Below are 11,965 nucleotides of genomic sequence, written 5' to 3' on the forward strand. Positions count from 1 at the left end.
ACGGCAAAAAATTATACATATTTAAAGACAGGTATCATTGTTACATTGTAAACAATCACTTCTATTATTGTGCGTTGCATTGAATATATAAAACATCAATTTAAAACAAACTATCAAATATACTTTCTATTCTTTCTACTTTATTTTATGTTTAAAACTATTTTACCGTACTCTTATAAATTCTAGTAAGTCTAAATTTTCCGCAAACTGATACCTAATTCATCACGAAATAATAAAACAACACAATATAAAATAGTTTAAACATTTAATTCATAAAAAACTAAAAAAGATGGAATTTAAATTAATTCTTTAAAATTAATGATAATAATATCCTAAGTCTAAATTTTGTTTCTGTTATACATAGCCATAATAATCAAGTGCTCAGTTCACGATATAAAAAAAACCTCGCCTCCAATCACCTGTCATTACCTAAACTTCCTGCCTTTCCTAAGTTTCAGGAGATCCAAGTAACTTCATGTCCAAAAACACCATCCTGACTATAATACAAATCGGTGACCGATGAAGTTTGACAGTAACATCTAATAATGTAAGGACAAGTTAAATTCACGAACACAGGTCAAGGTACCAATACATCTCCAACTTTTCACCATAATATTAGAACATTTTTTTCTTCTGTACATTGAATTCAAATTGATTCAAAAATCCCTTAATAAGGAGATCACAGCTGCAGAATAACCAAACATCACACAAATGTACATTCCTTAGGAAGGTCAATGAAACAATATCTTAGGAGAAGTATTATCTCCTAAAGTGATCTCTCATAAAGAAGGGATATCTAAGGGCTTCCTTGGCTGTAAGTCTTTCAGAGGGATCAAATCTAAGTAATCCTTGCAACAGATGTATGAGATCGCCTGCTGAATGATCTACATGTTGCATTACAAGGTTCTGCAAATATTTGTGGACAAAAAAGTGTTGACTAGTATCAGTATAAATTGTTCAAAATGCTTTTTATATAGTAGAACGAGATAATGAACAATTAAACAAACCTGAAGCCTAGGAAGCTTCATTACAGCTTTGATACTCTCCCTCGAGGTTGCACCCTCGGGCCAGTCTAATCTACCCCTCCTAACATACTTGTCGGCATTTCGGCTAAACATTTGCGCAACAAAATACACATAAATAATTAAATTAAGATTGGGGATCAATTGAAAGTTACAATGGTAAGTCACTTACTCGACTCTCTTCAACATGTGCTGTGGTAAAGGGCCAAGTACCCTTTCCATCATAGCAAGATGTTCTAAATTTTCATGAGTCTGAAATAAAGCTTCGCCCTGTAAAAGAAATTTACAAGTTATAGTATAAAATAAAAGGATAATCAATCTACGTATAAATGGTTTTGAAAGGTCCAAACATACCGTGCATAATTCAACCAATATACATCCTACACTCCATATATCACATGGATAGCTCCAGCCAAGTCCTAAAACACCAATGAAAAAATTAACTATTTTTAAGACATAATAGTGTTATACCAAACACACAGTTAAGGCAGGCATTCTTTCCACAGCTTTCAATATAACATACCGAGGATAACTTCAGGAGCTCTATAATGACGAGTTGATACAATGTAAGTCTGATCTTCTCGCTCGTAAGTGGTGCTGCCAAAATCAATAACCTTTATGGCACTAGATTTGGGAACCCTCTTGAAATAGGTACTTGGTGATCTAGATGAACTCTGTAAAAAAAATGGAATTCCATTGACTGATCAACCGATATAAGCAAGGAAATACGGCACTACAATATCTTAACCATAAAACAAACAATCGTTATTACAAATTACCAACTATCACGAATACTTCTACTAAATCCCATTTCAACCAGATGCTTCTCTTTTAAAGTAATGTTACGCAGTGCACTTTGAAGGTCATTATTAAGATTAAGTCCAATATCCAATATAAATTAACAATTGCAAGGTTACGTGTCCAAGATTTGTGTAAGTGAAAACAATTAAGAACCACGTGCGTGAAAAAGAAAAGTACCTTGTAGTCAGGCACTTTGACATACTCTGGTGAAACTAGTAATATGTTTTCAGGCTTCAGATCAGTATGAATCATACGCAAATCATGCATGACTGCAAAGTCATAAAATTATATGATTAGAAAGTTAACAGGGCAACAAAAACAACACAGTCTACGAATATTCAAAATTACAAAATATATTGTCATTAGCAGTTAATTATATATAAAAAAATAAAGATCATTAGAAGTTAAAAATATAATAATAATAAGAAAGCAATGCGAAACATGGGAAAAAAATAGCTCAAAAGGAAGCTAGTTCAAGTAAACTACACACATGCTATACATTCCAATAGTTGTCTGCCAATCTCGCGGACAAGATCAATGGGAAATGAGCGATAATTGTTTTTCCGAAGAAAATCGTATAAGCTTGGTCCAAGTTTCTCAAACACCTGTTAAAACCATTTAAATTCATCGTTGTCTTAACCCCCAAATTATTTGTAAATTGGGGAAATCATTCCATCACAAATTAAATACTTACAATACAGATATGATTACGATAGTCAAACCAGTTCCGTATTTGCACACAACTGCAAGGAATAAGCTCATTTAACCAAAGCATTGGAATCAAGGATTTTACACTGTATTTTGCTTGTACTAGCATAGATGACAAATTAAATTAAATCTACTTACCGATTGCCCCCTTTGTCATGTTTACCAAGCTGCTGCAACACCTCAATTTCTATCATGGCTGCTTCTCGATACTTCTTTATCCCACGAACAATTTTAATTGCAACCATTTCCTTCCTTTCTCGGTCCCAGCATTCTAAGACCTGCCCAAAAGTTCCTTCGCCCATTTTGCTATGGATCTTATCTGCAAACATATTACATAAAAATATAAACAATGCAAGCCTAGCCAATGCAGTGACCTGTAACATCCATTTGAACATATACCGCCCAAATGTTTATCCACCCTAGGAAATAAAAACTTAACAAGATAAAAAGTTAAAGTTGAAACAGGAATAATTGGTTAATGTATTAAAAAAAACATAAAAGATGTCCACAATTAAAAGGTAATATGCAATGCTGAATTTCGCAATCAAATTAACACATCTCTGAAAATATTAACTAAGACTTGACCCATATATATATGAATGTAAATTTCTTAATGGTGGTAAGTGTAATTACAGCGAGAAGTTAAATTTTCTCCAAGCGCAAACATGTAATGTCCATCTTTGTCATCATCTCGCCAAGGGGGAGAACCATTTTGAGCAACAGCCTTAACAAATAGGGAACAAGTGGTATGTTCTGAGGGACCCCTTGAAGGAGCATAGCTTGAAATAGCCCCAACATCTTGTCCACAAAACAATCCTACCTGAGCCTACACACAGCCATCCATTCATGCACCACTCAATAGTTAAAAAAAAAAGTTCATCCCACTGCAATCAACGCAACCTACACTCTCACCACCAACTGAATATAACCAAAAAAAATATGACATTATTCAAATAAGCAATGGAGAACCAGTACACGCAAAATTAATTATCCAGGGCAATTAAAAAAGAAGAGACAAGTACTGAAAAACATTTCTATAACTCACTATAGAACAAAATAGACAAGTAATTAATTATACAAAATCCCCTGGTGTAAGGTTTCAAATATAAGATCTTAAATGACAGAAACCCTATTTACAAAAGATAATTTCCAAAACTATTTTACATTACCCGAAAACGAATGATCTGATGATGTAAATCACAACATATATCAAATCTAGAGAAATATGTGAACACAAACAGATAATTGCGTCAATAAAAGTCATACAGCAAGAACAGAAACTATAAAAAGGATATCAACCTCCGTTCTTAAAAGCGATAATGAACATCTCTATTTATCAATACCAGATCTATGCGCATATAAATCATAAATAAAACCGATTTGCCACAGAGACCACATAACATTACTTAATCAAACGGAAATAAAGTCAAAGGATTAAAATAACAAAGATCAACTTGTTTACCGATACAGAGTCACGTAATATTGAGAATAAGGGCAAAACCTCATAGATCCATTAAATAAAACAGAAAAAATCGTCACACAACCCTGTGAGACAAAAGGAAACATCACCTGGTCCAAACATACCTAATCTACACATATTCCACCAGATCTACAAGCAGAAAAGATAAAAGAACAAGAAAAGAAAAGGAATTATCAGATCCGAAATTTTAGGATGAACAAGCTACCTTAGGGACCTCAGGAATGTCCCAGCCCAACCTCGCTCTCTTTCTCGGTCGCCGATCCATGTGAGAGTGAGGAAATTCGAAGACGCGTTCCATCTCCATGATTCGAAGCAGTACGAAAACTTCAAAGAAGAGAAAAACTAAGATGAAAGAGAAAATATGCTTGTGTGAAGATAGAGCCTCGGCTTGTGAAACCCTAATCTCGATGTTAGCCCAATAATAACGACCGTGGAGGCGGTTCAGACGAAATCTTACCGTCCACGTGTCCACCCAATTGAGCATCTTGATTAAAGGGTTGGATCGGGCTATCAAAGTAAACTATGGTTGAACTAGGGTCAGCCTTTTAACCATGATTTGGTCAGGATTGGTGGACCTGTGGAATGGAATAAATATAAATAATTGCAAACATTTAGGTATAAAAAAATTTACAAAACTCAAAAATTTGTTTAGGGCTTAAGATGAAATATTTACAAAAGTATTACTATTTTTGTTTTGAGTTCTAAATCCAACTTTGTTTTTGCACACCCTCTTTAGAAATTAGTTAAAATTCGAACTTTCAAGGACTAAATTTTGACCACATTTATCTTTTTTTACGAAAAATATATTTAAAATATATTAATTATTTTTTTATTATGTTAATTTTACTAGCACTAAAATCCTTTATTATAATTGAAATAAGACTTAAATTATTTTGTTATTGATGTAAATTTATGTTAGTATACAATTAATAGGTGTAAAATATTAATAACAATTTTAATGTTGTATTAAAATTAATAAAAATCAGTAAAATTAATATTATTAAATTTAAAAATACTTTTATATTAATTTTATTATATATATTATTTTATTTAAATTGTATTGGGAATTTTGAGATAAGACAAATAAGTAATAGTATTTATAAATATTGGTGACTCTTGTAAGAAGGTAATATATAATTAAATTAAATGTATAAATATTAATTTTATTTTGTATTGGTCAAGTAAATATTTCTTTGTATAAATATTCTCTTCCGATGATGAATTGTTGCAAAAAGTTTAAAAAATGAATGCTATTCTTTTTAAGTGTTTATTACAATGATGATTATATTAGGATTACTAATTTTATATAAATAGGAATTTTTATGTAATTAAACACAGTAACTTTTTAGTAAAGTATAGAATTATATGTATACAATATTAAGATTTTATTTGAAAATATCTAATTCAAATTTTTATTTGTCATATGCAAGGAAGAGTAGTGAAGTGATTAAATCAACCAATTTTTTCTTAAAAAAAAACAACTTCTATGTCAATAGCCTAATGCACATAGAAACTTGAAAAATGTGTACTTGACATCTTTTTAAGGCTTTTCTATAATAAGTCTCTAGAACTCACATAGAAAATTGACTTTTTTTAAAAATAGTTGTTTAATCAATATAAAAAATAGAATTTTTTATATCGTTTATATCTATAAACTGATAAAAATATATATATATATATTACAACGGTGAAATAAGTTATTATTATTGAGCTGCCAAAAATAAAATGAAGGGATTTGTCTACCATAGTTAGGAAGTAGTGTTGCATTTTTCCAATTACTTTTTTTTCTTCTAAAGTTAAATTCTACCTACAAATGAAGATATTTTTAATAAAAAAAGGATTTTTGAGTCATCTTTATTATAATGAGATATATTTTACATATCTTAGTTGTTTGGTATGTTCTAAATTTTAATTAATATTATTTAATTTTTAAAATTTGTACATGTCCTACTTAGTTGTCTAGTATTATCTAAATCTTAATTAATATTATATAATTCTTAAAATTTGTGTGTTATCTAATATTCTTTAAATTTTAAATAATATTATTTAATTATTAGATTTTGTGTTGATTATCTAATATTTTCTAAATCTTAACAAATTTGTCTAATGTTAGAGTTTAAATCTTCTTCAACCAATTTTAAATACCACTAATAAATATTTATTTGTTTTTCTTAAAATTTTATATAACTTTATTAAATCTCTCATTAATATTAATGAGCACTATAACCAACTTTAAATAAATTACATTATGAATTAAGGTATACGATCCAAAATTGACCTGTAAAAAAAGTTAGAGATATGATTATGTGATTCTAAATTTAGGAGAAACACATAAACTATTTCATATCTATCAAGTAATTATTGTGAATAAAAAATCACAAATTTGAGATATATAAAGCTTGACTCAAATTTGATTGACAAAAAGTATTCATAAAAATATTTATATAAAATTATTTGCAAAATAAAATGGTAACAGGATATATTTATCATAAAATTGATTATTTGTCTCATTAAATAATAAGAGTAATCAGTACTTTCAGCATTTAAAAATTCAACTCGTGAAAGTTAAATTCTTTTATCTAAGCAAGCTTTTTCACGAAAAACTTATCTTCAAAAAATATTACTCATTAAAAGGGGCAACATTCCCGCCTTTAATTTTAGGAAACTAGAAATTAGTTTGGCAGATGACGATATTCTGAACTTTTTCCTTTGTCATTGTTAAATTCAAGGAAAAGGTTTACCAGTTCTGTTTTTATTTTTATTATTATTATTATATAAAATCTATCCTTAAAAATACTTATAATTTTTGAAATCATAATTATGTACTCTTGTAGACATAATTACTTTTATTATGTATTCAGTTTTTAAACAAGTATAACAGAAAAAATAGCAGATAGATTAATGTCACGGTCACAAATTCATATTTAATAGCAAGACGTTATACTCCGTAACCTTGAACACGTCCAGAAGGTTTCCTCATATTTGAACTTTTATTTTTAATTAAATCATTCAGCTAGTAATTTTATTACTGCATTGAATTTTTAATTTTGATTATTCCCAATTAGCAATAATGATATCTACAAACACCATCACGAACTCAGTTTACGATATAATCAACTCAAGTCTTATCCTGATCTTGCCATTAAAGCTTAATTAGAATCGAAAATCACAGCCTGCTTTCGGTGTTTCAAAGTCCGCAAACCTTCACAACCAGGGTGACGCGGGAAGAAAGAAACAAGTTATTTCCCCTCGTATGAAAACTTTTAAGTCGCGCAGAGGTCAGGAATAATATAACTTCATCCCCCATAATATGCATATTTTTCTTCTGTACATTGAATTCAGATTCTTTCCAAATTCCCTAAATTAGGATTTTTCAGCATAGCCTTGGAGTGAGGAAGGCTGTAGAAAAACCAGCCATCACACAGATGTGAGTTCCTTTGTGCACATCCTTGAGAAGGTGAATGATGCTGTTAGAAAGTGAATTATCTCCTAAAGTGATCTCTCATAAAGAAGGAGTGTCTAAGAGCTTCCTTGGCTGTAAGTCTTTCAGAAGGGTCAAATCTAAGTAACCCCTGCAAGAGATGTATGAGATCGCCGGCTGAATGATCTACATGATGCATTATAAGGTTCTGCATATATTTGCAGAGAAAAATTGCTGATTAACGTCAATATAAATAATTCAAACTGCTTTATACAGTTAAATCAAAAACTTAAAAATTAAACAAACCTGTAGCCTTGGTAGCTTCATTACAGCTTTGATACTCTCCCTTGAAGTCGCACCATCAGGCCAGTGTAATCTACCCCTTCTAACATACTTCTCAGCATGTCGGCTAATCATGTGGAAAACAAAATACAAACTCAATAATCAAAATTTAAGTATCAACCAATTGAAAGTTCACATGGTAAGTCACTTACTCGACTCTCTTCAACATGTGCAGTGGTAATGGACCAAGTACCCTTTCCATCATTGCAAGATGTTCTAAATTTTCATGAGTCTGAAATAAAGCTTCGCCCTGTAAAAGAAAGTCACAATTTAAAAATAGAAACTATAGAGATGGATAGGTGCAACAAGTGTAAAGGTTTTGAAAGAGACAAACATACCGTGCATAACTCAACCAATATACATCCCGCACTCCAAATATCACATGGGTAGCTCCAGCCAAGTCCTAAATCAAAATTACAAAAATCAACTATTTAGCAGATACAAAGCCATAATCACAGTTGTGGTCAACATACAAACACGCAATTTAGGAAAGCATTATTTCCACAACGTTACACTATGTATATGCATTTGTGTGTGTGTGTGTTATACCAAGGATAACTTCAGGAGCTCTATAATGACGAGTTGATACAATGTAATTCTGATCTTCTCGCTCATAAGTGGTGCTGCCAAAATCAATAACCTTTATAGCACTTGATTTGGGAACCTTCTTGAAATAGGAACCCGGAGATCTAGATGAGCTCTGTTAATAGAACAATGGATGTCAATGATTCGCCAACCAATCTAAACAAGAAAAACTATGTTCTCAAGGTCCAACTCGTTCCAGACCGAAATTAAAGATTCGATCTTGTAAAAATCAAAATTTCCAAGGTACACAGACATGCATGAAATGCACCCTTATAGTGCAAACAGTTCCAGGAACAAAAGGTGCAGGAAGTCTAAAACAAAAAAGAATCACATGTATGGAAAAGGAAAATACCTTGTAGTCGGGAACTTTAACATACTCTGGCGACACTAGTAGTATGTTTTCCGGCTTCAGGTCAGTATGAATCATCCGCAAGTCATGCATGACTGCAATTCATAAAATGATTCTATTAGAAAGTTATTCAAGCGACACAAACATTACATTCCACGAGTATACTAAATCTACAGTATGTATTGCCATTACAAGTTAAAAGATATAACGTAATAGTATGTACAAAGTGAAAGATGTGGAAGAAAAAGCTCAAAACGAAGCTAGTTCAAGTAAATACTACAAACATGCTATACATTCCAATAGTTGTCTGCCAATCTCACGGACAAGATCAATGGGAAATGAGCGATAATTGTTTTTCCGAAGAAAATCGTATAAGCTTGGTCCAAGTTTCTCAAACACCTGTTAAAACCATTTAAATTCACCATTGTCTTAACCCCCAAATTATTTGTAAATTGGGGAAATCATTCCATCACAAATTAAATACTTACAATACAGATATGATTACGATAGTCAAACCAGTTCCGTATTTGCACACAACTGCAAGGAATAAACGCATTTAACCATCTCAATGTATTCAAGGACTTTACATTTGGTTTGCTTGGACTAGCATAGAAGACAGATTAGATGAAATATACTTACCGATTGCCTCCTTTGTCATGTTTACCAAGCTGTTGCAACACCTCAATTTCTATCATGGCAGCTTCTCGATACTTCTTTATCCCTCGGATTATTTTTATTGCAACCATTTCCTTCCTTTCTCTGTCCCAACATTCTAAGACCTTCCCAAAAGTTCCTTCACCCATTTTGCTATGGATCCTATCTGCAAACATAATAAAGTAGTATCAATAGTGAAAGCCTTAGGACATAAAGTAGTTTTTTTTCTTCCAAAATGTCCATGAAATAAAATGTTCCTTCATCAATTTGAACATATAATTTCAAAATATTTTCCCACCTTGGACCACCAAGATATAAAAATCTTACAGAAACTTGATTAGTTAAGGTATTAGATATAAAATAAATTAAATCCACATTTAAAAGTTAAAGATGTGAATATTAGAATGCTAAGTTTTTCAAGCAAATTATTACAGCTACGAAATACATAAACTATCATTTGACCATGGTATATATGAATGTAAATTTCTTAATGATGGTAAAAGTGTAATTACAGCGAGAAGTTAAATTTTCTCCAAGCGCAAACATGTAATGTCCATCTTTGTCATCGTCTCGCCAAGAGGGAGAACCATTTTGAGCAACTGCCTTAACAATTAGAGAACTAGTGGTATGTTCTGAGGGACCACTTGAAGGAGCATAGCTGGAAATAGTCTCAACATCTTGTCCACAAAACAATTCTACCTGAGCCTACACACAGTCATCCATTCATGCACCACTTAATACTTAAAAAAACAAAACTTCATTCCGTTGTTATCAATTCAACTAAGCTCTCACAACCACCTTAGAATATTACAAAAAATACAATCAGTTTAGTATCGAAACAAAATAAGACGAGCAATTCACAAGATTGGATCTTACATAAAGGATTCCCTCTTTATAAATAATAACATCAAAAAGTTAATGAATTATTAAGAAAACGAACGATCCAATGATATAAATAAAAAAAATGTAAATTGATGACAAATTATAGATACATGTGTAAATACGAAAAATGATTCACGTCAACAAAAGTCACAGAACAAGAACAAATGGAAACAATAAAGGGGGCAAAACAAAACAAATCCTCACAGAAATCCTATGAGACAAATGAAAACGTTACCGACCCAAACATACCTAATCTGCACATATTCCACTAGATCAACAGGCAGAGAGATTGAAGCACGATAAAAAGAAAGAGCGTTATCAGATCCGAGATTTTACGAAGAAGAAGGTACCTTAGGAGCCTCAGGGATGTCCCAGCCCAATCGTGCTCTCTTTCTCGGGCGTCGATCCATGTGAGTGTGAGGAAATTCGAAGACGCGTTCCATCTCCATAATTCAGAGAACTATGAAAAGTTCAAAGAAGCTGAAAATTAAGATGAAGGAGAAATAAATGTTTTTGTGAAGACAGAGAGCCTCATCTTCAGCAACCCTAATCTTGATGATAGCCTAAAAATAACGTCCATGGAGGAGGTTGGGATGAAATCTCACCTTCCACGTGTCCAACGCATTTGGGTAAAGGGGGGTTCTGTTGCCAACTATACACTACAGTTAAATATGAGACAGACTTTTAACCATGATTTAGTATGGATAGGTGGATTCTTTTTTCCAATAATTCACTACTTCAATACTTTATCTCAAAATAGCAGAAAACTTAAATAAAGTATAATTAATAATTATTTTTATAAGAAAATTTTAAGGGTGTGTTTTAATTTGGGAAGAGAATGTATGATGATTTAAGACAAGAATGTGAGAGGAAAGTAAGAATGTTTGGATTAAGGTATTTTAAAGTGAATGTATGAATAAAGTTTATGAAAATTTGTGAGTTATGTGAGTTTGTAAAATGTTACTTTACAAATTTGTCTTTGTCTATTAAAAAATTTAATAATAAAATTGAGTTATTTTTGTTTAGAAATAAACAATTTTTACATAGTAGATCTAAAAATTAAAATTAAAAAATACATATATACTAAATATAAATAGGTATAATTTAAAAAAATATATGTATTTAATAAATTAAATAATAACAAAACTTCAAGTAATATATTAAAATATTAAACATATACTATAAAATTGGAAAAGAAATTAGATCTTATATAAATAAATAAAATATTACTTTTTAATATTAAAAACCCAATAAAAAATAAAAAATATTACAATAATAAAAATATAACATAATGAATAATATAAAATAATTTTATAACAAATTATAACTCATAAACATAATAATTATACATAAAAATATATTAGTATAAACACAACAACAAATTAAATAAAAATATAACTTCAATTTCTTAAAATATTAAACATATATTGTAAAATCGAAAAATAAATCACATCTTATATAAATAAATAAAAATAATATTTTTTAATATTAAAAAACCTTCAATAATGGAAAATAAAAAAAAATACTATAACACTAGAATAAATGATGGTAAATTTGAAAATAATAGAGACGTGATTTTCTCTCTACATCGAAGATAATATTTACTATATATCATCTCACTTCTTTACTTGTGAACCGTACATCCACATAAGCAAACATACCCTAATAGTATCATACAGACTCGGTTCAACAGATTAAAATAAATAACTACAAATATTGAG

The 11,965-nt window shown here is 30.6% G+C and overlaps 2 protein-coding genes across 15 annotated transcripts; both read right to left on the reverse strand.

Annotated features, from left to right (window-relative positions):
• Positions 1-540: 540 nt before the first annotated feature.
• LOC137807924 (serine/threonine-protein kinase AFC2) lies at positions 541-4,475 on the reverse strand. Of its 7 annotated transcripts, XM_068608778.2 has the most exons (11): positions 4,217-4,468; positions 3,165-3,357; positions 2,670-2,850; positions 2,518-2,566; positions 2,314-2,428; positions 2,001-2,092; positions 1,546-1,696; positions 1,377-1,441; positions 1,195-1,292; positions 1,008-1,110; positions 541-906 (listed from the first exon to the last, which is right to left on the reverse strand). In XM_068608778.2, exons 1-11 carry the CDS (start codon positions 4,313-4,315, stop codon positions 760-762), a joined length of 1,293 nt encoding a protein of 430 aa, XP_068464879.1. In that variant the 5' UTR covers positions 4,316-4,468; the 3' UTR covers positions 541-759. The 7 variants fall into 7 exon arrangements, with proteins under 7 accessions (XP_068464879.1, XP_068464880.1, XP_068464878.1 ...); XM_068608779.2 differs by lacking the exon at positions 3,165-3,357 and having other exon boundaries at positions 4,217-4,475; XM_068608777.2 differs by having other exon boundaries at positions 1,195-1,441; positions 4,217-4,422.
• A 2,637-nt stretch (positions 4,476-7,112) lies between these two features.
• On the reverse strand, positions 7,113-10,871 carry LOC137807926 (serine/threonine-protein kinase AFC2). 8 transcript variants are annotated; one of them, XM_090299583.1, is made up of 11 exons: positions 10,595-10,847; positions 9,875-10,067; positions 9,348-9,528; positions 9,197-9,245; positions 9,002-9,107; positions 8,712-8,803; positions 8,324-8,474; positions 8,113-8,177; positions 7,927-8,024; positions 7,739-7,841; positions 7,113-7,640 (listed from the first exon to the last, which is right to left on the reverse strand). In XM_090299583.1, exons 1-11 carry the CDS (start codon positions 10,691-10,693, stop codon positions 7,494-7,496), a joined length of 1,284 nt encoding a protein of 427 aa, XP_090155709.1. In that variant the 5' UTR covers positions 10,694-10,847; the 3' UTR covers positions 7,113-7,493. The 8 variants fall into 8 exon arrangements, with proteins under 8 accessions (XP_090155709.1, XP_068464883.1, XP_090155710.1 ...); XM_068608782.2 differs by having other exon boundaries at positions 8,993-9,107; XM_090299584.1 differs by lacking the exon at positions 9,875-10,067.
• Positions 10,872-11,965: the final 1,094 nt, after the last annotated feature.

The sequence above is a fragment of the Phaseolus vulgaris genome, chromosome 3 (assembly GCF_051622355.1).
Source record: "Phaseolus vulgaris cultivar YP4 chromosome 3, ASM5162235v1, whole genome shotgun sequence".
NCBI lineage: Eukaryota > Viridiplantae > Streptophyta > Magnoliopsida > Fabales > Fabaceae > Phaseolus > Phaseolus vulgaris.